General features: G+C 49.5%; 2 protein-coding genes across 4 annotated transcripts in view; one reads left to right on the forward strand and one right to left on the reverse strand.

The window, feature by feature from the left end:
* The first annotated feature begins 3,799 nt into the window (after positions 1–3,799).
* On the forward strand, positions 3,800–19,503 carry Polr1e (RNA polymerase I subunit E). 2 transcript variants are annotated; one of them, NM_001107938.1, is given in 12 exon segments: positions 3,800–3,946; positions 4,432–4,535; positions 8,190–8,266; positions 9,347–9,432; positions 11,555–11,613; positions 12,374–12,518; positions 12,966–13,073; positions 13,608–13,704; positions 14,665–14,798; positions 17,755–17,836; positions 18,490–18,621; positions 19,086–19,502. In NM_001107938.1, coding segments are annotated over 12 exon segments (1,305 nt in total). In that variant the 5' UTR covers positions 3,800–3,825; the 3' UTR covers positions 19,246–19,502.
* Positions 19,504–21,311: 1,808 nt separating this feature from the next.
* The window catches only part of Fbxo10 (F-box protein 10), a 46,101-nt gene continuing 43,868 nt past the window's right edge, over positions 21,312–23,544 (reverse strand). For both annotated transcript variants that reach the window (XM_087549677.1, NM_001427214.1), the window contains 1 exon segment: positions 21,312–23,135. In XM_087549677.1, the coding sequence (XP_087405803.1) occupies positions 22,961–23,135 (175 nt within the window). In that variant the 3' untranslated portion in view covers positions 21,312–22,960.

Consider the following 23,544-nt stretch of genomic DNA (forward strand, 5'->3'; position numbering starts at 1 on the left):
AAGACCTGGGCTACTTAGCAGTGTAAGGGCAGCCTTACAGTAAGAACCTATCAAAGAAAAGTTACTGTTACCAAGGAGTAACCAAAGATACCAAGGAGGCCAAGAATATTAGGAGGCCAAGGTCCCATTGACCCACTAGAGGCCAGCCTGGTCTGTGTAGTGCATTCCGGGCCAGTCAGGGGTATATACCAAGACCCTGTCAGTCAGTCAGTCAGTCAGTCAGTCAGTCAGTCAGTCAGTCAGTCAGTAAATAAATGCATGCATGGATATAGTGGTCTTTAGAGTGGGACGTAGAGGATGGACTCTGCTCTGTGCTGCCTAGCCAGACCGGTACTGACGCATGTGGGACATCAGATCTGGGACATCAGATCTGGGTATAGTGGCATATGACTCCCAGAGGTGCCTAGGACCAAAAGGAACTGTTTTTAAGTGTTGGTATGTGAGAAACAGCAGAGAGCTGGAAGGAGTTGCTGAAGCTGGTGGGTGAGTGGAAAGTATAGAAGAAAGAAAAGGAGGAAGAGGAGGAGGAGGAAGAGAAGGAGGAGGAGGAGGAGGAAGAGAAGGAGGAGGAGGAGGAGGAGGAGGCGGCGGCGGCGGCGGCGGCGGCGGCGGCGGCGGCGGCAGCGGCAGGAGAGTTTTGCAAGCCTCTGGCAGAGGAATTGGTTAGTCTCTCCATGGCCCCAAAGATCAGAGCTCGAGTTATGGCTCGAAACTGCGGTAGATTTAGTTCCATGCAAAGAAAACAAACAAAAATCCGTTCACTATGAAGTCAGCCTTAAGAAGACAAGCCCCTAGGTGCTTGGGAAGCTCGCGTCGACTGAGAGAGAAGAGAAAGGGAAGGTGAGAGCAGAAGACTAAAGAGTGAGGCAACACAGAAGAGGAGAATGGGAGACGAGGAGAGGTGTTGGTGTAAGAAAGGAAGCGGTGAAATAAGATGAAAGCGGTTGGTCTGGGAGCTCGGTAACCGCTGCAAACCAGACTCTCCCTTTCTGTTCCACCTTCATCGGCAATACCCTGACACGCCAGCAGATGGAGATATTGCCCTGGAAAATGTGAAAATTTTCAGCCCCCCCCCCAAGTTAAAATTCAAATTTTCCTTAACACACCCAAAGAGAATTCCAGATGTTTCTGAATTTCCGAACTAAATTTAAGAAGCAAAGATTTTTATGCTAAATTTTGCGTACTTTTAAGTAACCCGTGCTTTTAATCCCAAAGGAGGACACTGTAAATTTTTGACCTTAGATTGCTACTTGAAAAAGGTTCCCAGCGTTCTTTCTGTCCCATTTCTGTTATTACTTAATGTATGCATATGCGTACATTGTCTGTGTATCCTTGGCTGTTAACTAGTTGAGCAACATTGGAGTGTACTGCAGTTCTGACCCAGCTGACCAATGGGTGTCCTTTCTTTTCCCAGGCGGAATCTCTATCTTTTGCATTCTCGCCTGTGGTAATTCTGGGAATCCTCATCCTCCCACCAGGAAGAAGGCAGCCAATGCAGAGGACTTCTAGTGACTATGTCCTCCTGGTAAAGAGGTACCCCAAAAGGAACTCATTCTGGTGTAACAGAGTTTCCCGACCTTCAACTATATCCAAATCACAAGCCGATTTCCAGTCAGAAGATCTGATGGATTCAGAGGTAAAAGAAAAGAAACCAACTTTCCTGCTGGGTGTGATGGTGCCTGTGTGTATGTAATCCCAGCACTTGGCAGGAGGGTGGGGAGTTCATAGTCACCCTCGGGTTCAGAGCACCCCCAGGTAATGATGTCACTGTTTCAAAGACCATGGCACTTTACTTTTTTTTTTTCCTTTTCCTTTTTCTTTTTCTTTTTCTTTCTTTCTTTCTTTTTTTTTTTTTTCTTTTTTTTCGGAGCTGGGGACCGAACCCAGGGCCTTGCGCTTCCTAGGTAAGCGCTCTACCACTGAGCTAAATCCCCAGCCCCCTTCTTTTTCTTTCTTTTTTTTTTTTTTTTTTTTGGAGCTGGGGACCGAACCCACTGAGCTAAATCCCCAACCCCCGACCATGGCACTTTAAATAGCAAAGTCATAGTGTCCCTGTGCTGTAGAGGAGTCCAGACACTCACCCCAAGAACTGCACCTGATTTCTTATACTGCATTCTTCTTTGGCACTTCTTAACTTCCACATAACTGTGCATTTTCATGTAACCAGTGAACCCATACATTGTATCGATTATGTACAAACCCTTTGCTAACTGGTTTCAAGAACGTTACTAAGCATCTCTGAGAGGCACTCCTGCCCTAGGCTCCAAGAACTTGATGACATGTTCCGATCTATTTACCTACCCTTTCCTTCATCCCTTCTAAAGTTTTTATTTTACCTTTATTTATTTTTTGTGTGTGCAGGTATATGTTACCGAGTAAACTCTCTTCTTCCACCAAAGAAGGCCATCAAACTTGGTAGCAAGTGCCTTATCCACTGAGCTATCTTGCCAGCCCTCTCACTCAACATTTGTTGAGATTCTCCCATTTTCTTTTTACGGGACCTTCCAGGAGTTGGAGGTGCAGAAGTGAAAGAAAAGAAATAAAATTTCTGGCTGGGTGTGATGGTGCAATGCCAGCACTTGACAGGAGGGTGGGAAGTTCATAGTCTCCCTCAGACACAGAAGGAGTGGAGTTTGAAGACAGCCTCAGCCTAAAAGGAATACAGACCTCAGCCCCTTCTTCCTCCTTTCATACTTGACCACCAAAGGAGCAGTTTTGCTCTACCACACATTCCCTCTTGGGACCCAAATAAATTAATAATTTAACAAATAAAATGTTTCTAATAGGCTCTAACATTCACTGCGTTGTTAACTTCAAATAAGCTGTGTATGGAAAAGACTCACGGAAGAGGCAGATGACTAATTAGTTAACTAAGCCCCTTTCGTCTTCTGGAAACAATCAATTGAAAAACACTGAGAAGAGTCAGAGAAAGTAACCTTCCAACCAAGGAGTTCTGACAGGTAGAAGCAAAGTATAATTTGCGTGTGTGTCAGTTCTCATTTAGAGCCCAAGTTGGCTTCAAATTCACGGCAGCCCTCCTTTCAAATGCGGGGATTACAAGCGTAAGGCTGCAACAAGATTTTGGACAGGATCTTTTAGCTGTAAAGGCCGTATCGAGACAGTTGGGGAATTTGGATACTGTAGAAAGATTACGGGTTGGGGATTTAGCTCAGCGGTAGAGCGCTTGCCTAGCGAGCGCAAAGCCCTGGGTTCGGTCCCCAGCTCCGAAAAAAAGAAAAAAGAAGAAAAAAAAAAAAAAGAAAGAAAGATTACATGGTCGTATCACTGTTAGTTTTCTATTCGGGTAGCTGTATTGAAATTACTTAAGGAAAGGACCTACATTAGTCAGGTTTTTTTTTTTTAATATTACCTTAACAAAACATGTGAGACAAAACCGAGTGTTCAATCTCTGTGAATCTGAGGCCATTCTGTTTTACAGAGCGAGTTCCAGGTCAACCAGGATTACAGACAAGGTGATAGTCTCCCTAGAACGACAATAACAACACAAAATGAAGACAGCTCTTAAAGAGGAACGGTTTCTTTTATTTTGGTTCAGTTTTGGAGATTTTGGTCTAGGACTGGTCCCATAGCTTAGAGCCTGTGGGGAGAAATACATTACAAAAGCTAAGCTCTTCATCTGGAGGCCAGCTAGGAAAGAGGAGGTACTGCACCCTCCTACAAAGGGCGTGGTCATCGCGGGAGGAACCAAGAATGGGCGGAGACGAGAGCTACCCTGTAAGGGGCGTGGTCTTATTGCTGGCGTGCTCTGGGCGGGGACTAGATATCACTTCCGGTTTGTGAGTCCGCGTGTGAACCAGCGAGCTCATGGCTACGCCGGATTCTCCCGGGATGGATGGCCAGACTGGAGACACGGAGACAGAGGTGCTACAGAGTGCAAGATGGCAGTACTGTGGAGAGCCCGACGACAGGCAGAAAGCTGTGCTGGGTAAAGACCGCCGGATAGGAGCAGAGTTCCGCATAACCCTGTCCCCTTCCAAGATCTGGGTACCACGGTAGCTCCCTGTCCACTGCCTGGAGCTGGGACAGGACCCCTGCCACCATCACCTCTTCCCTCCATTCATCTGTCATCACTTCGTATACTTCTTAGGACACTGCCCAGGATCTGACATCTCCACAGGTCTCTCATTCGCCCTTTTTCCTCTCTAGGAGCAGAGTTCCCTCTCTTGCCAGTAAATGGAATTCCCTCAGTAATTTTCTTCTGTCACAACCCTACCACGAGGTCACTTTCTTTCCCCTCCTCCAATTCCCTCTTTAGAACTGAACCAGGATTTCCTTCAATCCCCCTAAAAGTCGGACATGAGCTTCCTTGCCGTCGCTACCGGCTTCCAGCCACAATGCAATCCCCTCATTATCCCCCACCTCACCCTGCTGGTCCTGCCCATGTCTCATTCTTTGGTTACACTCTTACAGTCCAATTCTCCAATGGGAAGCTGCAGAATCCAGGCAACATGCGCTTCACCTTGTACAACAGCACCGACTTGGTAAACCCCAGGCAGAAGTGTCATCGGATCCTGGTAAGTGCTTGCTGGTACAGGTTGTCTGGGTTCTGCAGACCTCAGAAGGTTCTTGGTGTGGGCAGACATGGCGGGGGGTAGGGGGAGAAACGAAGGAGTAGCAAATGGGACTCTGGCTCCATTGAGGAGCAAGATTTGGGGTGAACGGATAGCTTTTCACTTATATGGGTTTTTATCTTTCCAGACGGGTTTTCTTTGTTTATCCTTGACTATTCTGGAATTTACTACCTGGCTGGTCTTGAACTCAGGGAGTCACCTGTCTCTGACTCCCTAGTGCTGGGATTAAAGGTGTGCAGCACCAGCCACTCCTGGCTTCATATGTTTCCCCCTTATTGAATGTTCACCATGTCCTCTTGTAGCAGGCTAAGGAAGCACCTTAATGGGATTTGCAACTCCTAGGGAAGCTGTTCAGAGATCAGGTTCAACCCTGTTTTATGTGTATGGGTGTTTTTCATTTTTGTCTATGTTCTGTGTATGTGTGTAGCTAATGGAAGTCAGAAGTGGGCACTGGGTCCCCTAGAACTGGAGTTACAAATGGTTGGTTGTGAAACCTTGTGGGTGCTGGGAATCCCATGAAGGTCCCATGGAAGAGTGTTCCTGACCCCAGAGTGATGCTTTTTTGTTTTTCTTGTTTTTTCGAAGGTTTCTTTGGGTAGCCCTGGCTGGCCTTGAACTCAGGGACCTGTCTCCGCCTGAGTGCAGGGATCTGGGATTAAAGGCATGTGCCACCACCACCCAGCCCCACAGGATGCTTTGTAGCATCTCTGGCCTCTCCTGGGTGGATGCCAGGGTTAAGAGCATCTGCCCTCCAGAGACTCAAATTCGCCAAGTAGTACAGGCATACAGTAGACGCAGCTTGGGGTCTAAGGGAGTGCTTAGAGCCTAGCGAGCTCTGTAGGAAACCTAGTCTCTGCTGGTCTGAATGCCTTCCCGAGAAGGGTGAATCGGAATGAAGGATGGTGTGATAGCTGACGTTTGGTGTCCATAGTGAAAAGACAGAGAAGAAAAGCTTGTCTGTGATGGGAATCGAGCCAGCCGTTTCCAGTGGCCTCGGTGCATAGGGAGAGCTAATGTCAGAAAGGTCGGCAAAGATCTAGGACTTGGGCTAAGGCAGTTCTGGACAGGATCCCGGTACCTGTAAGTGCTAGAAGACCAAGGCCTCACTGGTTAGTTCTGTTGTGCCGCCAACTGCTATTTTTATCTGTATTCCCACTGCCTTCTGCCCGCTGCCATCCCCCATATCTCCCTCTTGCCGGTCGCTTGCCACCCTCCCAAATAAGTCTTTCATGACATACATACTGGGCTGGAGAGGTGGCTCAGCAGTAAAGAGCACTTCCAGAGGACCTGGGTCCAATTCCCCGCACCCAAATGGAGGCAACAACTGTCTATAACTCCAGTTCCTGAGGACCTAACACCCTCTCCTGGTTCCTGTGAGCACTTCATAAATAAGGCATGCATATATGCATAAAGGCCAAACACCCGCAACACATAACTATCTCATTACATACATACTGTATCAGCCTCTCTCTCTGGTTTTCCTTTCTTTTACAACTCTTAATTATGATTCTACTCTCATGCCTTGAATGTGTGCACACTCACACACTCACAGAGTCACACCCAGACTTTGCATATGAGAAGAAAAACGCTTTTTTTCTAAGTCTGTTTTATTCCACTTCATTTCCCCACCAGTATCATGGTTTTATTTTTCTTTTTCCTTTCTTTTTTTAGATTTATTTATTATATGTATGTGAATATACTGTCTCTTTCTTCAGACACACCAGAAGAGGGCATCAGATCCCATTACAGATGGTTGTGAGCCACCATGTGGTTGCTGGGAATTGAACTCAGGACCTCTGGAAGAGCAATCAGTGCTCTTAACCGCTAAGCCATCTCTCCAGCCCGGTTTTATTTTTCTTTATGGTTGAGAAAGTCCCCTTGTGCATGCTTACCTCATTTTCTTTATCTGTTTTTGTCACTGATGAACTTCTAGGCTTGTTCCATTTCCTGGCTGTTGTGAATCGTGTGGCAAAAAACACGATTGTAGAAGTGCGTGTACAGTGAGCTGACTGACCTCTGGGTGCGTGCCTAAGAGTGGTACAGCTGCCTCATACGGCAGTTCCACTTCTAGTATTTGAGGACCTTCCACACTGACTTCCACCATGGCAGCAACAGTTTATAGCCCTACCAGCAGTGAATAACAGTTCTTTCCCCACATCTTTGCCAGCACTTGTTGTTACTTGTTTTCTTGGTGATAGGCATTCTGACTGGGGTGTGATGGAATCTCAAAGCATTTTTTGTTTGTTTGTTTGTTTGCTTGCTTGCTTGTTTTGTTGTTGTTTCTCTGTGTAATAGCCCTGGCTCTCCTGGACTTGCTTTTTATACCAGGCTGGCCTTGAACTCACAGAGATCCACCTGTCTCTGCCTTCTGAGTGTCACCAGGCCTGAATCAAAGCTATTTTAAAGAAACGTTTATTTGCCTGTGTTTGGGGAGGTGGGAAGAGTGCTATGGTACACATTGGAGATCAGAGAGTAGCTTGGAAGAATCAGTTCTCTCCAAAACATGGGTCCTGGGGATTGAACTCAGGTCATCAGATTTAGCAGCTATTGGTTTTACTCACTGAACCATCTTGCCAGCCCAAAAAGCAGAGTTTATTTTGGGTGAGAGAGAGAGAGAGAGAGAGAGAGAGAGAGAGTGTGTGTGTGTATGTGAGTGTGTGTGTGTATGAGTGTGTGTGTATGTGAGTGTGTGTGTGTATGTGAGTGTGTGTGTATGTGAATGTGTGTGTATGTGAGTGTGTGTATGTGTGTGTATGTGAGTGTGTGTGTATGTGAGTGTGTGTGTGTATGTGAGTGTGTGTGTATGTGAATGTGTGTGTGTATGTGAGTGTGTGTATGTGTGTGTATGTGAGTGTGTGTGTGAGTGTGTGTGTGAGTGTGTGTGTGTGTGTGTGTGTGTGTGTCTGCACATGCATATAAGTCAGGGACTAACTTAGGAAACTGCCTCTGCTCGGTTCCCATGTGGGTTCTGGGCTCTATCTCAGGTGATCCTCTAGACTTTACCCAGGGAGCGGACTCAGCAGGCATCAAAGCACTTTGCATTTCTCTGATGGTTAAGGGTATTGAATACATTTCAAGTATTTATTGGTGGCATGTGTTACTTCCACGGAGAAATGTCTATTCTGGTCATCAGCCCACTTATTGACTAGATTATTTGAGGGTGTTTTTAATGTTTAATATTTACATTTCCTTGTATACCCTCGAGATCTATCCCTTGTTTGATTAATACTATTGATATGTGGCAGAGATTTGTCCCATTCTGTAGGCTGTCTTTCTACTTTGGGTAGTGTTTGTTTTGCTGTGTAGAAGCTTTTAAATTTCATTCAATCTTATGTGCTACTCCCCACCCCCAACCCCACCCCCCCCCAAGAACTTTACTGATCGTTTTGAAGCTTCCTTATGGTATTTGGGGTTCCCTTTCCAAAGTTTTCTTGCCTTTCCCCCAGAGAAACCCTAAATATGGCGTAGATGTGACGGGGCTGAGTCACTTGGAGGATATCTGGGGCTGGTACATTTGACTCGAAGGCTTCTGCGCATGTCATAAAGCGCTGCACATGCTCAGTGCTGACTGTTCACGGAGCCCTCCCTGCTTTTCAGGCCGCTGAGACAGACAGGCTCTCCTATGTTGGAAACAATTTTGGGACTGGCGCCCTCAAATGCAACACTCTTTGCAGGTAATGGATAACCAAGCAATGACAGAGGTAAAAGGAGGTTGCGTTGGTGATACCGTCACTGGTGACTTTGGTGTCTGTTTGGGGGGTAGTTGGAGGGATCCGAAGGTTTGCCAGGACCCTACATTTCCAGGCTCACAAGTTCCTTACACCAGGTGTAGACACCCTGGAGAGGAAAAGATGCTTTCCTCTGTTAAGTTTCTAAAGACCTTATTTGTTTATGGCATTATTTGTGACTGTCCTATCCGCTGTCTGCTCACTTGCCTTGGGACAAGGGGAGTTGGGATCCTCAAGGCTCTGGGTCACAGCGATGTCACTGGTGAATGAATGACCTTGGTAGCTTTGCCCTGTACTCACCTCTGCTGTCTTCCTTGTAACAGCATGTCCAGTCGAAGAGTCTTATTCCCAGGGCTGAACAGGGTGGATGGGGTCTCAGGATGCGTCAGTGCACCTTAGGGAAACCTTTCAGAGTCCTGCTGGGCCTCAGCCCTCACTCCCACTCCTGCTCGTCAGCACTTACAAAGACACCCTGCCTCCCACAGATCTCTCCAGGAGGAACTAGGGTGTGCTTGTGTCTGTCTCCATAAAGTTTATGCAAGCCAAAATTATAGTTTAATTCTGTTTTTGAAGATTTATTTATTTTATATATAAGTACACTGTTTCTCCCTTCAGACACACCAGTGGAGGGCATCAGGTCCCATTACAAATGGTTGTGAGCCACCATGTGGTTGCTGGGAATTGAATTCAGGACCTCTGAAAGAGCAGTCAGTGCTCTTAACCGCTGAGCCATCTCTCCCAACCCTAATTCTGGATTCTTAATACCTTAGAAGGGTTCCAGGTAACAGCAGTGGCTCTAAATGTGATTGGTTAAAAGAAGTAGCTGGTGGCCTTTCCAGTCCACAGCCATCTTCTATTCTTCACCTGCTACTGTCCCCTCTCCATGCAGGGATCACCGTTACATCTGAGCAATTAGATGCCTTCCTCTGACAGAAAGAAGCTGGGACCCTGTGTGCGTGGGGAACGGGAATTGTGTAAATAGTTCCTTTTGAGTAACCTATTATGGTGTCTTTCCTTCCGGCACAGACACTTTGTGGGCATTCTGAATAAGACCTCTGGCCAAATGGAAGTCTATGATGCGGAAGTATTCAACATGCAGCCCCTGTTTGCTGGTAGGTTCCAGACATGGCAGTTCAGTTAAAGACTGCACAGTTTGAATTTGTCGTATGAGTTCATTTTTTGTTTTCTAAAATGCATTTGCAGTTTCTTTCCCTAAATGGGTTCCCCCATACACCTTTTAAAGACACGGTCTCATGTAGTCCAAGAGGCCCTTGACTCTGCTGGGCAGCTGAGGTCGGCCCTGCCTTTGCCTTTGCACGAGTGCTGACGTCACAGGTGTGTGCCACCATGCAGGCTTATGTGATGAGGGGTGCGGACTCACAACGTTGTGTGTCTGCCTGGCAAACAGATTTTCCTCAGCTGTAACAGGAAGCCTCCTTGCCAGGTGTTTTTGCCTTCCTTTTTTTTTTTTTTTTGTTCTTTTTTTCGGAGCTGGGGACCGAACCCAGGGCCTTGCGCTTCCTAGGCAAGCGCTCTACCACTGAGCTAAATCCTCAACCCTGCCTTCCTTTTTTAATTAGAAAAGTTATAGGTGTATTTTTTTTTTAAATGAATCATTTATTGATTCCCCACTGTGCTTCAAGTTCCAGGCTAAGGATCTGATGGCAAGTAAGAGTGTCTCTTCAGCCGAGTCAGTCAGGCCTCAGTACATTCTCTCCCTTCACAGGTTCTCCTTAACTCCTCATGCGTGTGAGTGCAGGTACGCACGCGCCCCAGCATAACACGGGGTCAGAGTGGAACCTTCGCTGTCAGTCCTAACCTACCATGAGAGACAGCACGTCCTGCTGGCTCTGGGTAGGCTGGCAATCTAGGGTTCTCCTGTGTCTGCCTCCCATCCTGCTGTGGGAGTGCTCGGGTCCCATGTGTGTGCCACCACGCCCAGCTTCCCATGGGCCTGGGGATCCACACAGAAGTCCGTGTGTTTGGGCCACAAGCTCCATACACACAGAAATTCCAGTGGAAATTTAAATATTTTAGTACATTTCTTCGTTATTTTACATGTGTATACATGACACCGTGCATGTGTGGAGGTTAGAGGTCAATTCAAGCAAGGTGATTTATTTCCCTTCGAACATGTAGATTCAGGAATGGGAACTCAGGTCATCACACTTGGTGGCAAACACCTTTACCTGCTGGCCCTCTGCCAACCTACCAAAGTGAAACTATTAAAAGTCTTTTTTTTTTTTTTAAGGTTTATTTATTTTATCTGTATGGGTCTACTGTCTGTGCACCACACACATGCAGTGCTTGTGGGGATCAGAAGGGCATTGGAGCCCCTGGAACTGAAGTTACCCTGGTTGTTAGCCACCGTGTGGATGCTGGGAGCTGAGCTTGGTCAGTCTTCAGACTCCAAAGCTGTTTAATCTTTTGATGAGCCATATTTTATGCTGCATGTAAATAGTTTATAAGTACTGGCTTGTTCTGGGTAGCACATACACAACTTTCATTTTGGGTACTTGTACACTTGCACTGTTCTGAACACCTTTCACGAGTACCACATAATTATCTCTACTGTTATTCCTTCTTTTTCCTAAACCACTGTTGGGACCCGGCTGAGTCAGGTGACCTGTGGCTGAGCTAGCTCAGGCGAGGCCACTGCACTGCTGTCCTGCTGGATGAGTCCTCTGTCTGTGGAAGGTCAGAAAGCGTCATGTGAAAATTCGCTTCACGTTTACGCCTGCCTTCAGGACTTTGACCAGCAAAGCAAATCTGCTTATGGGAAGAGCCAAGGGTTTGGTTTCTGATCCTCTTGGCCCGCCTGGAAAAGTGCTAGGGCCAGTCATGGTGTCTGCAGGCCTCATGTCTCCCTGATTATGGATTAAGAGGCTGGAGCGGAGGACCCCTGCTCCCCAGTTCTCTTACTTGTGTACTGAGAGTATATTCAGCATTCACAGTGTACATTCATATTAGGGAAATCTTGGAATGAGGAGATCTGCTTTTCTCTGATTAATGTTAAATCAGCGCTAAGTGCTTTGAAGATGTTTAAGGCCTTACAGAGCTGAGCACAGTGGCTGGTGTCTGCAGTGCCGCTGCTTGTGGGCGTTGAGACCTGGGCATCAGTTGAACTCACAAGACCAGCGTGGGCAGCATAGTCAGACCCCATTTAAAACACAGCAGAATACACTTTGTGAGCCTCACAGTTCTGTATTCTCTTCCTGTTCTGTGTTTCTGTAGAAGACTCTATTGAGCATGGGCCTCCTCTGGAGAATCAGAACAAGACCTTCAGGGACAAGGTGAGTGACAGTTTAGGAGGCTCCTTCCCGTCCTGGTTTCCCATCTGTGTACCAGTCCCCTTGAACTCAGTTGGCCCTCACTGGCTGCCCCAGCTCAGTTGGTCTGTGGTACTCTGCATGGTTGCTACCTGCAGAGGCCTTCCCAGCCTCCCAGGGAGCAGACCAGCTGCTGCCTCAGCCAGGGCAACGTAGCTAACGTCAGCATTTGCACCCTGTTCTCTGGGCTGATGGAGTAGAAAACCCTTTAAGTTTTGGTTCAAAATGTAGAAAATGATTGTGCCTGGAAACTCCCATAAACAAAGTCAGTTCCTTGAGTTCCTTGCTCTAGGGGAGTCTTAGAGAAGCCATCTCACCCCAGGGTGATAGATTGACTTCTCAGTGCTGCCCGGACCACTGAAAAGAGAATGCATTCTGTATGGCTTGGGGAGAACCAGTGATTTATTAACAATGTCCGTTACTGGCACAGAATGGGAGATGGGTAGGCCGTGTGCCACAGATTTACTAACCCTGATTCTAGTAAAGTCTTCATTTTGTCCTGATGGGAAACTGTAGATTTGTAAGTGGGGGAGACCATACAGCAAACCTCAGGGCTGATGTGGAGCGTGCGTTGAGATGGACAAGCATGAGAAAGGACTCAGCCTGATTGGCAGGTGACGTAATCCTGGCTCAGGCAGCCCCCGAGCTTGCTTATGCTTACACAACTGGGAACTGCCACGCTGCCCAGCCGATCCTTTAGTAACTGGGTTTGTGTCTTCCACAGTTGGATTCTTGCATTGAAGCCTTTGGAAGCACCAAGCAGAAGCGGTCCCTGAACTCCCGGAGAATGAACAAAGTTGGCAGCGAGTCTTTGAATTTCACAGTAGCTAAAGCCGCAGAGAGTATCATTGACACGAAGGGCGTGAGTGGTGAGTCGCTGGAGCTTGGGTGAAGACTGTGCCTGCGAAGGCCTGAGAGCGCTCACCGAGGCAAACGGTGGGCTGGCTCCCTTCCCGTGCTGGCCGAGGGCCTTCAGGAGTAACCCTGGAAGTAGGAGAGACACGCCACCCCATCCTGTCCTCAGTCCAGGAGGGGAGCAGGCATCGGAAGGGCAGTGTGCAAGCCCTGCCCTTGGTCGGGGTTCTCCGATGTCGCGCAGTAATTACTTAGCAGCCCACATCTCTTGGACTCTGTTCTGAGTTAATCGAGGGCAAACACATGGTACTCACTTTCTGCATCAGCCTGACAGGCAGCTCAGATCTTGGCAGGTGTTCCGATTTGAGTTTCGGAACTCGTGGTCTCCACTGCCTAGTGGGGCGTTGGGGAGCCTGAAACCAGACAAGCCGACACTGACATTGATTTTTCTTCACTGAAAGCTTTGGTCAGCGATGCCATGCAAGATGACTTGCAAAATGACTCCCTCTACCTTCCTCCCTGCCATGCTGATGCCACCAAGCCCGAAGACGTGTATAGATTTGAAGACAGTATCCTTGCTGACGAGCGGGTGTCTAATCTGCAGGCTGTGATGTTTGTACACATTGGTAGAGCCAGGCTGTGTAGAAGGGTGGTCATCGTCTGTGACGTTAATAGATGTGACATCCAAATCTTTTCCCCATGTCCTAGAGCTGCTAGCAAGAGGTTGGTCAGTTAGGTTTCCTCAGTACTGACTGGCCCATAGGACAGAGGGACACGGCTTAGCCCTGTGGGGGTCATTCTCTACAACAGTTGGCTGGTGTCAAAGTCTAGAGCAGACATACTGAGAGAAGAGTTGGAACCTAGAGTCTGGTTTATTGGAAATGTTGACAGACGCTCTGATAAGGAAGAGAAGGGGGAGGATGGTCCAGGTAGGAAGTGATCCCTAAGCCGGGGTCTGAGACTCAGGGTCCCTGAGCTTTTCCCTGCTTCCTCTGTGAGTTCCCTCTTCTCTTTGCTTTCCTACCTGGGAAATGAGGCCCTGTGGGACGACTTAGCTCCATGGGTTTCCATTTTGTTCAGTCACGTTCTTGACCCGCAACCAGTCCTGTCCCCGGCCGAGTATGATGCTCTTGAAAGCCCATCCGAAGCCTTCAGAAAGGTCACGTCTGAAGACATACTGAAGATGGTGGAAGAGAACAGGTACTCGTGGGTAGATGGGGTTTCAGTGAGTCATGGGAAAAACCAGTCAGATAGAAAGCAGCCCCGTGAAGCATGGGTGGCGTCTGCGCAGCCTGGAATGAAGGAAGGAGCAAGCTTCGATGCTAGGCTTCCAGGAGCTGTGGGTGGATTCAAGGAAGAGGAGTGGTCATGTGTGTAGAGCCTGTAGCTGGGAGATGATAGTAAGGTGCTGTAGTCTGGGGCCGGGGACCAAAGCTTGCCCCGCCTCTACTGTTTGTTGAAGCAGAGTGTCACTGTCAGTGCCCAAAGGCCAGCTTGGGAGCCCAAAGCAAGGCTTCTCTGTGACAGCATGCTGACAGACTTAACTAAAATTAAATACGGATTCTAAACATTATTTATTTTAAATAACAGAGATTATCCATCCCTCTTCTCTTTTGCCATTAAAACAACTTTTTTTTAAATGATAGTCAGATTATTTCTTAGTTCTGAGCCTTTTCTTCTAACTATTCCTTTCTTTTCTAAGATTTTGTATGTGTGTATGTGTGCCTATGACATGGGTGTCATGGGATCCTCTAGATCTGTAGTTACAGGCTGTTGGGAATGGCCCAGGGGAGTGGTAGAAAACAAACTGGAGTTCTCTGCAAGAGCAGCAATACTCTAGTAAGCCATCTCTCCCCTACTCTTTAAAAATTTGATTGTGCGTGTGTGTGTCTGAGTGTGTATGAATGCCTATGTGTTTGTGTGTGCGTGGTGTATGTGTTTGCGTGTGGGTGCACGTGGAGTTTGATTATAGGAGTCATCCACTATTGCTGTCTACCTTATTCAGTGCGATGGAGTCTGTCAGTCAAACCTGGTGCACCCTGAAGGGCGGGCCTCCTTAGCCGTCTTGCTCTGGGTGTATGGACGGTGTGCTGGGGAGGGGGTGTGGCTCCTGAGAGCCTGCTTCCCCTCATGTGCTGCTGTGACCCTTTCTTGTTTTAGCCACTGCTCCTTCATCATAGAAATGCTGAAGTCTTTGCCAGCAGACGAGGTGCAGCGAAACCGGCAAGCCCGGAGCATTTGGTTCCTAGACGCCCTCCTCAGATTCCGAGCTCAGAAAGTGATAAAAGGGAAAAGTAAGGCCCACAGCATTCTCTTATCCCAGCTCTTTCCAGCTGCTGGCTTGTCTGTGGTTCTGACATCACCTCCATCGATGTCTGTCCAGGGCCTCTGTGCACCTTGCCCTTCCTCCTGCTCCCGCTGCCTGCCTGAGCCGCACAGGCCTCTCCTCTCTGAATTTCTTTGTTCTGTTCTGGAAATGGGGACAGGGTGGATGGGGCTTCCAGGGAGCACATTCACTGCTTTTGTTTTGTTAGGAAAACACTGTATCCAGGTCAAATGGAACAAAGAGGGAGTGCGTCAGGACAGACAGCAGTGACAGAGTAGTCAGAGCTTCGATTTGCACCTTCAGGCTGCTTTGGTGTTGTAGGACAGCACAGTCCCACTGTATATTCCTGGCTGGACTGGAACTCTCTGTACAGACCAGGCTGGCCTTGAACTCACAGAGTCATTTGCTCTGCCTCCAGAGTGCCCCATCGAACTTGGCTTGTCTCTCTGTCTCTCTCTCTCTCTCTGTCTCTGTCTCTCTCTCTCCCCCTCCCTCCCTCCCTCTCTCTCATTGTTGTGGTAAAAATTAAAAAGGAACATTTTCTATCTGCTCCCGCAAGCCGGACCCACTCGCTCCAGCTGCTACTCTGCTATGAGGTCTGCAGGCCGCCCTCTCCCGGCTGTCTCCTTTTAGCCGCCCTCTCCACGAGGTCCCCTAGGTGCTAGTTACCACTCTGACACACACATATCTGCTGGCCCTGCGGGTTCTCGCTCCTTGAGGGCAACAGAACCAGATCCACACACTCCAACTGCCTCTCAGCCGTTTCTTTCACACACTGTCCTCTTTAGCCCAGTAAAATCAAAAGTTCCAGAAACTTGTAATTTAGCAATTAGATTTACACGTTAAATTCTCAATCCACAATTCATCCACACAGAAAATTCACTGCCAATTGATAAAGATATAAACCACCCACCTAGACAAGATAAAGTCAATCTAATTCACCTAAATCTGAACCATCCTCCTCCGAAGACTCCATCTCGATCCCCCTTCCTCCTCTCTCCCGACTTACAAAAACATTGTCCCTGCTCCACTCTCTATTGTCCAATCATGTATTACCTTGACATCAAACTACATTTCCTTCCTTCCTCCCTTCCTCCCTTCCTCCCTTCCTCCCTTCCTCCCTTCCTCCCTCCCTTCCTTCCTCCCTTCCTTCCTCCCTTCCTCCCTCCCTCCCTTCCTTCCTCCCTTCCTTCCTCCCTCCCCTCCTTCCTTCCTCCCCTCCTTCCTTCCTCCCTTCCTCCCTCCCTTCCTCCCTTCCTCCCTCCCTTCCTCCCTTCCTCCCTTCCTTCCTTCCTCCCTCCCTTCCTTCCTTCCTCCCTTCCTCCCTCCCTTCCATCCTCCCTTCCTTGCTTCCTTCCTCCCTTCCTCCCTTCCTTCCTCCCTTCCTCCCCTCCTTCCTTCCTCCCTCCCTTCCTTCCTCCCTTCCTTCTTCCCTCCCCTCCTTCCTTCCTTCCTCCCTTCCTTCCTCCCTTCCTCCCTTCCTCCCTCCCTTCCTTCCTTCCTTCCTCCCTCCCTTCCTTCCTCCCTTCCTCCCTCCCCTCCTTCCTTCCTCCCTTCCTTCCTTCCTTCCTCCCTTCCTTCCTTCCCTGTTTTGGTGGTAGTATTATAACACTTTATTTCAGACTGAGAAAGTCAGTTTGTAAAGTTAGAAATTCCAGTTCCTCCATGCGGTGGTAGCACAGGCCTTTAATCCAGTCACTTGAGAAGCAGAGACAAGCAGATCCCTGAGCTTGAGGCCAGCCTGGTCTACAGGGTGAGTTCCAGGACAGCCACACAGAGAAACCCTGGCTTGAAAAAAAACTCACAGTTCCACCTGTTTCCAGGAGCGTATGTGGTGGCCACACACTCATACCTACCGTGCAACTTTAAAAACACAATGGCTCCTTTGCTCCGGCCACATTCTCTGCTTAGCTCTGCCAACAGCCAGCTGGTGTCCTGACTGGGATGGGTCCCCTGCCCTTCCCTGGGTCCCCTACCCCTCCCAGCTAGCTTCGCCAAGTCACCAGCCACTACTCTGCCTTTGCCCGAGGATGAGAAACGCTTTAAGACAGTTTTAATATTTTAAAACTTGTCAGATAACACAATTTCTGGGTATAGAATTTATTACCCTAAGCTTACAGCTATCCTATATCAGAAATTCACCCGCTCTAGTTGCCCTAAGACCTTACATGGTTGTCTTGTCCTCTCATTCTAAAACCTGGTCTGAAGAGAGCTCCCCTCTCCCTGCATCCCTTTTCTTCCTCTACCCCCGCCATCCAACCTGGAAATCCCACCTTTTCCCCTTCACCCAGCAATTGGCTTCTGACTCCTTTATTGAATTGACACAATCAAGAACCAATTAGGGAATCAACACCTCCCTCTACGTCCCTTCTTTTCTGTACAATATAAGTGGAACAAAACCATAACGAGTAAATTACATGGTATGAGGTATAAATGGCATCTAGTCTATCAGCTTGTCAGTTTGCCTGTTCACTGTTTCTGTGTGCCCACCTGCTCAGTTCCCGGGTTTCATATTCCTGTCCCTTCCCCATTCCACCCTGCATGCACTTGTTTGTGGGTAGCTGTTGGGGGCGCCTACCTAGTGCCTCCATGGTCAGAGCACAACCAGGGAATCTGTCCTCGGCTGTTGTGACTCCTGGAACTTGGTGGCACACATCTTCCCCTATGGCATCATCTCACCGGTTCAGACTTTACTGTCCAGCATCTTATTGTGCTTAGTCTTCGTCAGTGTGTCCTTCTCTCTTCTCACACTTCCTTCATAAACAACCAGTGGTATGTCTGACCTCAGAGTGGCTGCTTTGGATCCTCTTACCATGTGGTTCTGGCCATTACAACACCCCCTTCCTCACCCCCCCACCAATCTCCCTCTTAACAGATGTGTGGCCTGTGCACTTCCAGGACAATGATGGAACTTTGTGTTCTAGGTGCCTTAGGACCTGGGATCCCGCACATCATCAACACCAAGCTGCTGAAGCAGTTCACCTGCTTGACCTACAACAACGGCAGGTCAGGGGCTCCTGTATGAAGAGGAAAGCAGGTGGGAGGTGGTAGTGAAGGGTGGGGCTCATCGCAGTTTCACGTCCACCGAGATCCAGTGCCAAAGGGCTCATTACTTCCGCTTGGCTTTTAGGGGCACACAGACATCACATACACTGTCCCCCTTGAAGTGTTCATTTTATTTTGGCTGTGACCCCTGCAGTAAAGTACATGCGCCCTGATGGCTGCAGAGCTGCAGAAAAGGGCAGCCAGTGTGGGGACTTAGAAGACAGGATTTCCAGCAGCATCCTGGCTGTTGCACTGGGCTGTGCTTCCTGCTCCTGCCTGTGCTTGGAAGCAGCAGGGGCAGCACTGAGTTCGAGGTGATTGTCCTGCAGGCCTGCTGAGCAGACAGTGACAGACGCAGGACAGCAGTGCTGCCACCCTGCATGGGGAAATGTGGGCAGGGCTTTCTGTCTCTTAGGGGATACAAGGCTTGGCTCACAGTTCACTGTGAGACTTGGGCACCTTAGAACAGGCTGTGTGGCTTGTCCCCCCATCCTACCCTACCCCCACCCCAGTCCCAAACTGGGAACACTAACCACAGAGAGAAAGTTTCCCGTGTCCCTATTTTGTTTATGGAATTTAACCTCATTTCTCCTTCATTTCCACTGACCCTACAGTTTACGGAACTTAATCTCGAGTTCTATGAAGGCCAAGATCACTGCATATGCAATCATCCTTGCTCTGCACATAAATAACTTCCAGATTGATCTGACGGTGTTACAGAGGGACTTGAAGCTGAGTGAGAAAAGGTGAGCTCAGTAGAGCACGGTGCTCCCTGCAGCAGCCTGGGGGGATCCCTACTCCTGCCCGGAGCATGATGCCCTGCTGAAGGGTGGTTAAGGGACAGGGTGACTCATGGGAAAGATCTTGGGACCAGAAGACAGTTCTCAGTGATTGAAGGAATGAATGATTGATGACTCTTTGAGAGGCACGGTATTGAATTCATTCAGTGTCCCTCACTGACTTTCTAAATAACTAAAGAATCGGAGGAAAAGTAATGGCCTCACTCCCCAGAAGGGTGCCTGGGCTTCAGGCCTGAGCTGCCTACAGCTTGCTGTTCTCAATAACCCTGTGGGCTTTGAATCACTGTGACCAGGGCGAAGTGAGGGGTGGACAGAGAACCCTGCTTCATGGATGGAGCAGTGAGCTCTCTGCCCTGCCTGACCTGAGCGGTGCACAGGCATCCTCACCATTTGCTCTGTTCCTTCCCAAGGATGATTGAGATAGCGAGAGCCATGAGGCTGAAGATCTCCAAAAGAAAGGTGTCCCTGGCAGATGGCAGGGAAGAGGATCATAGACTGGGCACTCTGTCCGTCCCACTGCCTCCGGCCCAGACCTCAGACCGACAGTCGAAGCGGAAAAAAATGAGCTAGACGTTTTCCACAGCTACTTCTCTTCACTTCGTTCTTACTTTTTTATTTTTTGAAAAAGAAAGTAGACTGGACCTTGTGGTACATACCTAGAAGCCAAGAACTCAGGAGACTGAGGCAGGAGGATTATGAATTCTGGGCCTGTCTGGGATGCTGCCACACTCCACCACACCTGCAAGGCCTTACTTTAGCATGGTTACCATGCCGAAAGCCAGCATTCCAGTTATCAGAAATTAAAACGATGGCCCTGGTTTGACTTCATCTCCCTCCTTTGGCGTTGCTGTGGTTTGAAGTGGTAGATGTTTCTCCTTTGTAGGGTTTGGGAGGGTCTGGGGAAGTCAAAAGATCTTATCAGTCTGAACTTGGAACCGGAAGTTAATAAAGAGGACCTGGAGCCCAGGCAGTGGTGGCCCACGCCTTTTATCCCAGCACTCAGTTGGCAGAGGCAGGGGGAATCCCTGAGTTTGAGGCCAGCCTGGTCTACAGAGCGAGTTCAGGGCAGCCAGGGCTACAGAGAAACCCTGTCTCAAAATAACAAACAGAGGACCTGGAAGACCGAGTAGGGAGAGGAGGAGACTGCAGCTCTGTTAGGGCTGGCAGTGGGATCTAACTGAAGAGCCTGCTATTGTATGGCATAGCCAAGCCGGGAAGCGATAGCCACAGCTTTTCCTCCTGGGTTAGACCATGTGGAGAGGCAAGGGAGTGGGGACTAGGGTGAGTCCATGTGGGAAGCATGAACCGTCAGCTTGGCGCCTTGCCTGGTTTTGGATTCAGGCCTCAACAGATTCACGGCTGGTAATAAAGTTTCTGGGGTCTGGAAGGGGAGCTGCAGATAGAGGCTCGAGGCTTTTAACAATGCCAATGATCCTGTGGCCATGGGTCCATAAGGGAGTTTAGGGCAGAAGTTGACAAGAAGCCTGTCATGGGTCCACAAGGTGAAAGGGGAGCTCCGACTCCTGTAAGCAGTCCCTTCTCCACTAGTGAGCAGAGTCGTGAGCACACCCACATCAGCAGAGCTCAGCAATGAAGACTGTTCTTTGGGGGTTGGAGAGAGCTAAAGGTTAAAGGTCCCACAGACACCAGCACCCACATTCCCGACACTGGGACGCAGAGGCAGGAAAACCATCCAGGCTTCCTGGCTGCCAGCCCAGCTCTAGGTTCCAGGAGAAACCTTGCCTCAAAGGAAGATGGCAGAGAGTAATAGGAGACACCTGGTACTCCGGCCTCCCCACACGCAGGCCACACCACACAGGAAATCAGTTCTCTAGGAAACAGTGCCACACTGGATGAAGAGAGTCATAAAACAGCTGATGGCGACAGACAGGCTGCGCTCTGAGCCGGGTGGTGGTACGTGCCTGGGATCCCAGCGTTTGGTAGTAGAAGGAGAGATGAGTTCAAGGCTGGTTTCAGCTAAACATGGTCGCTTGAAATGCAACCAGCAGCGCACAAGAGGCGTCAGCCAGAGGGAACTTTCCGTGAACGCCCCCGTCCAGAAGGAGTTTACAAGGCAAGTTTAGCTTAGGGGTAGACTGCTGAGAGTTAAACCAAACTATTTTCTATGGAAAACATTAGAATATCGACAACAATATTGAATACTAGGGCCAGGAGATGGCTCAGTGTTCCGCAAAGGACCCAGCTACCAAGTCTGGCAACCTGAGTTCAGTCCCGGGAACCCACATGGGAGAGAGCCAACTTCCCCAGAGGTTGTCCTCTGACCTCGACATGAACACGTACAAAACAAATGTGGAGACCTAAACGCTAACCTAGTACTGAGCCCGGGGTGGGTGGAGCAACACTAAGATACTGAGCGAGTGGCCCAAGTCCAGGACGCTCATGTAGCTGATGAGCCCTAGGAAGGTACTGTCACTTTGTCTTCAGAGAGGCCCCTGGGCAGGACTAGAGTTACAGCTTTTGAATGCTATGGAGACTGAGATGGCGCCCTCCAGCTTTGAGTTCAGAGCCATGGTAGGAGAAAGCTGATGAGTCTTGGGCTCTGCAATAGGCGGTGGTCCCTACTGGTCACTGAACTCCAGCAAACGTGTGGACCAAGTTGAGACCCTGGAAGCACCTCCTTTAAAATATAGAACTTTATTTTGGTTACTGAGATTTCGTAAGTACTTGGTTCACAGAAAAGTCATTTCTTACAAAATAACAAAGGCAGCATTTTTATACAGCGACTCACATTGGGGCCACCAGACAAGTGCAGTGGACAGTGCTACACATGGGAAAGGCCAGTGTTCTTCCCAGAGTGCTTAGGGAGAAGTCAGAGCTCCCCCTCCCACCCACCCACACAGCAGCACCTAGGGCTCCACAGAACCAGCATGGGACAGGGCCCAGTGTGGGACAGTGACCCTAAAGGCTGGTGAGGGCCCTGCAGTAGAGGCCACGTGGGAAAGGGGTCGTCAGGCAGAGCTGGCCCTGCATGCAGATCCCTTCCTCAGCCTGGCTCGCAAAGCTCGCCACCGTCAGTGCCGTCTGGTGAAGCCCTTTGGGAGCTGGACCTCTCATCACTTCAGCCACTAACTCAACTCTGGCTCTGGGCTGGGACAAAAGGACAGACAGGTGGCTCTGCCTTTAGAGAGTTCACAGGCAGACGGGCAGGACGGGTATGGACCCAGAGTTCCAAAGCAAGGCAGAAAGTGCTCAGTGTCCTGAGGAGCAGGAGGGCAGGCAAGGCTGAGGGTGCTGGGCGACACGATCACCTGAGCAAGGGGAGAGTCACATGGAGACGGCAGTGTCGAGCTAAAGTCACCCTCGAGTAAAGGGTGGGATCTGCAGATGGAGTTAGCTGGGGAGGGCCATGCCAGGGGGAAAAACAAGCTCAAGCCAAGGCACAGAGTGGGGAATACGGAAGGGCTGGTCAAGGCAGCTGGTCACCCATGAGGACATGGACATGTCGGGGTGAGGCAGGGGTCTGTCTAGACAGGCTGGACTCTAGGGGAGCTGGAATGTATGTGTGCACACAGTCAGAATCCTGTGACAGGTGCTAAGCTAACGCTCTGAACTTGGGGTACCCCTTGAGGACAGTAACTTTGTTCATCCTAGGGGGCCCAGCCCAGCCCCTGCCCACACACTGAAGGCAGCCCCTGCCCTCTTATTTGTAACATGTCCCCTGTCATTCCTAGGCAGCTTTCAGGAAGAACTCCCGTCCCAAGCCCTTCCTTGCTCACAGGACCATGCGCTGCTAGTCTAGGAGAGCTGTTTAATAAACACTGCAGCTCCCAGGGGCGGCTGGGAGGCTGGCATAGGCCCAAGAGGGACCCAGAGAGTCAAGGTTCAGGAAAGGGGTAGCTGTGTCCACCTCACCACAGCTACTTCCTGGTCAGAAGTAAGCGTTCTCTTCCCTGAGAAGAGTCAGCTTGGTCTGTGTAAAGTGAGAGGTCTTCTGTAGCTTGGAACAACTGACCTAAAAGCTGCGTGTACTGTTTAAGTCTCCGCAGCTCTTCATAACCTCTGAGTGCCACTGGAGTGACTGGAGACACTCCAACTGCGCCTGGGGAAATGTCCCAAGATCCTTCCTGCCAAGGTTTTGGAGCTAAGGGTTCTAGAGGTAACTCCTCGTTCTTAGGCCCCAGGAGGCCGAGGGCCCACTTCAGGAGCGGTGGTTTGTAAGATGGGGGTGGGTCTGGGAGACTTCCCAGGCTTAACTTCCACCTCAGGAGTCAGCCTGCAGCTCTCTGCACCGTCCGGGGCCTGGGCCCGAGGCAGGCCTTCTCGCTTACAGGATGGTACAGAAGATGCTACGGTTGCTGTGATAGCCACCTTCCACACGGGCTGTGATCCTGGTTGCCATGGCTGCCACCTTGTGCCCACTGTGGGCTGCAGAGGAGCCCCGGAGTGAGTTTTCCAGGTGGGGCCGTGCTGGTGGGTTCACCAGGCGCCAGGTGTCAGACCTGTGGATGCAGAAGGAAAGCCGGTGAACCTGAGACCTCGAGCACTTGGTGAGTGGCTGTCTCACCTTTGGTTCCAGTTCTCTGGATCTCAGAGTGCAGATCTAGGTGTGGGTTTATCAGTGACTGATGAGAAACTAAGGAAGTCACATTTCCTCTTTGGCCCTCAACTTCCCCTTCTTTCTGGATTTGGATATGATTCAGTGGCTTCTGTCCCACCACTGCCCATAGCGGCTCTGTGAGCGGGAATGGTGTAGAAGCCTCATCTATCACCATCCTAGACTAGAAACTACCTAAAAGCAAGCTGAGGTGATGAGCAGCCAAACGAGCTGCTACATCTGTGCACATGTGCATGTGCATTCGTGTGTGTGTGTGTGTGTGTGTGTGTGTGTGTGTGTGTGTTGGCACATGC

This window comes from Rattus norvegicus, chromosome 5 (assembly GCF_021556685.1).
Source record: "Rattus norvegicus strain SHRSP/BbbUtx chromosome 5, alternate assembly SHRSP_T2T, whole genome shotgun sequence".
In the NCBI taxonomy this organism is placed as follows: domain Eukaryota; kingdom Metazoa; phylum Chordata; class Mammalia; order Rodentia; family Muridae; genus Rattus; species Rattus norvegicus.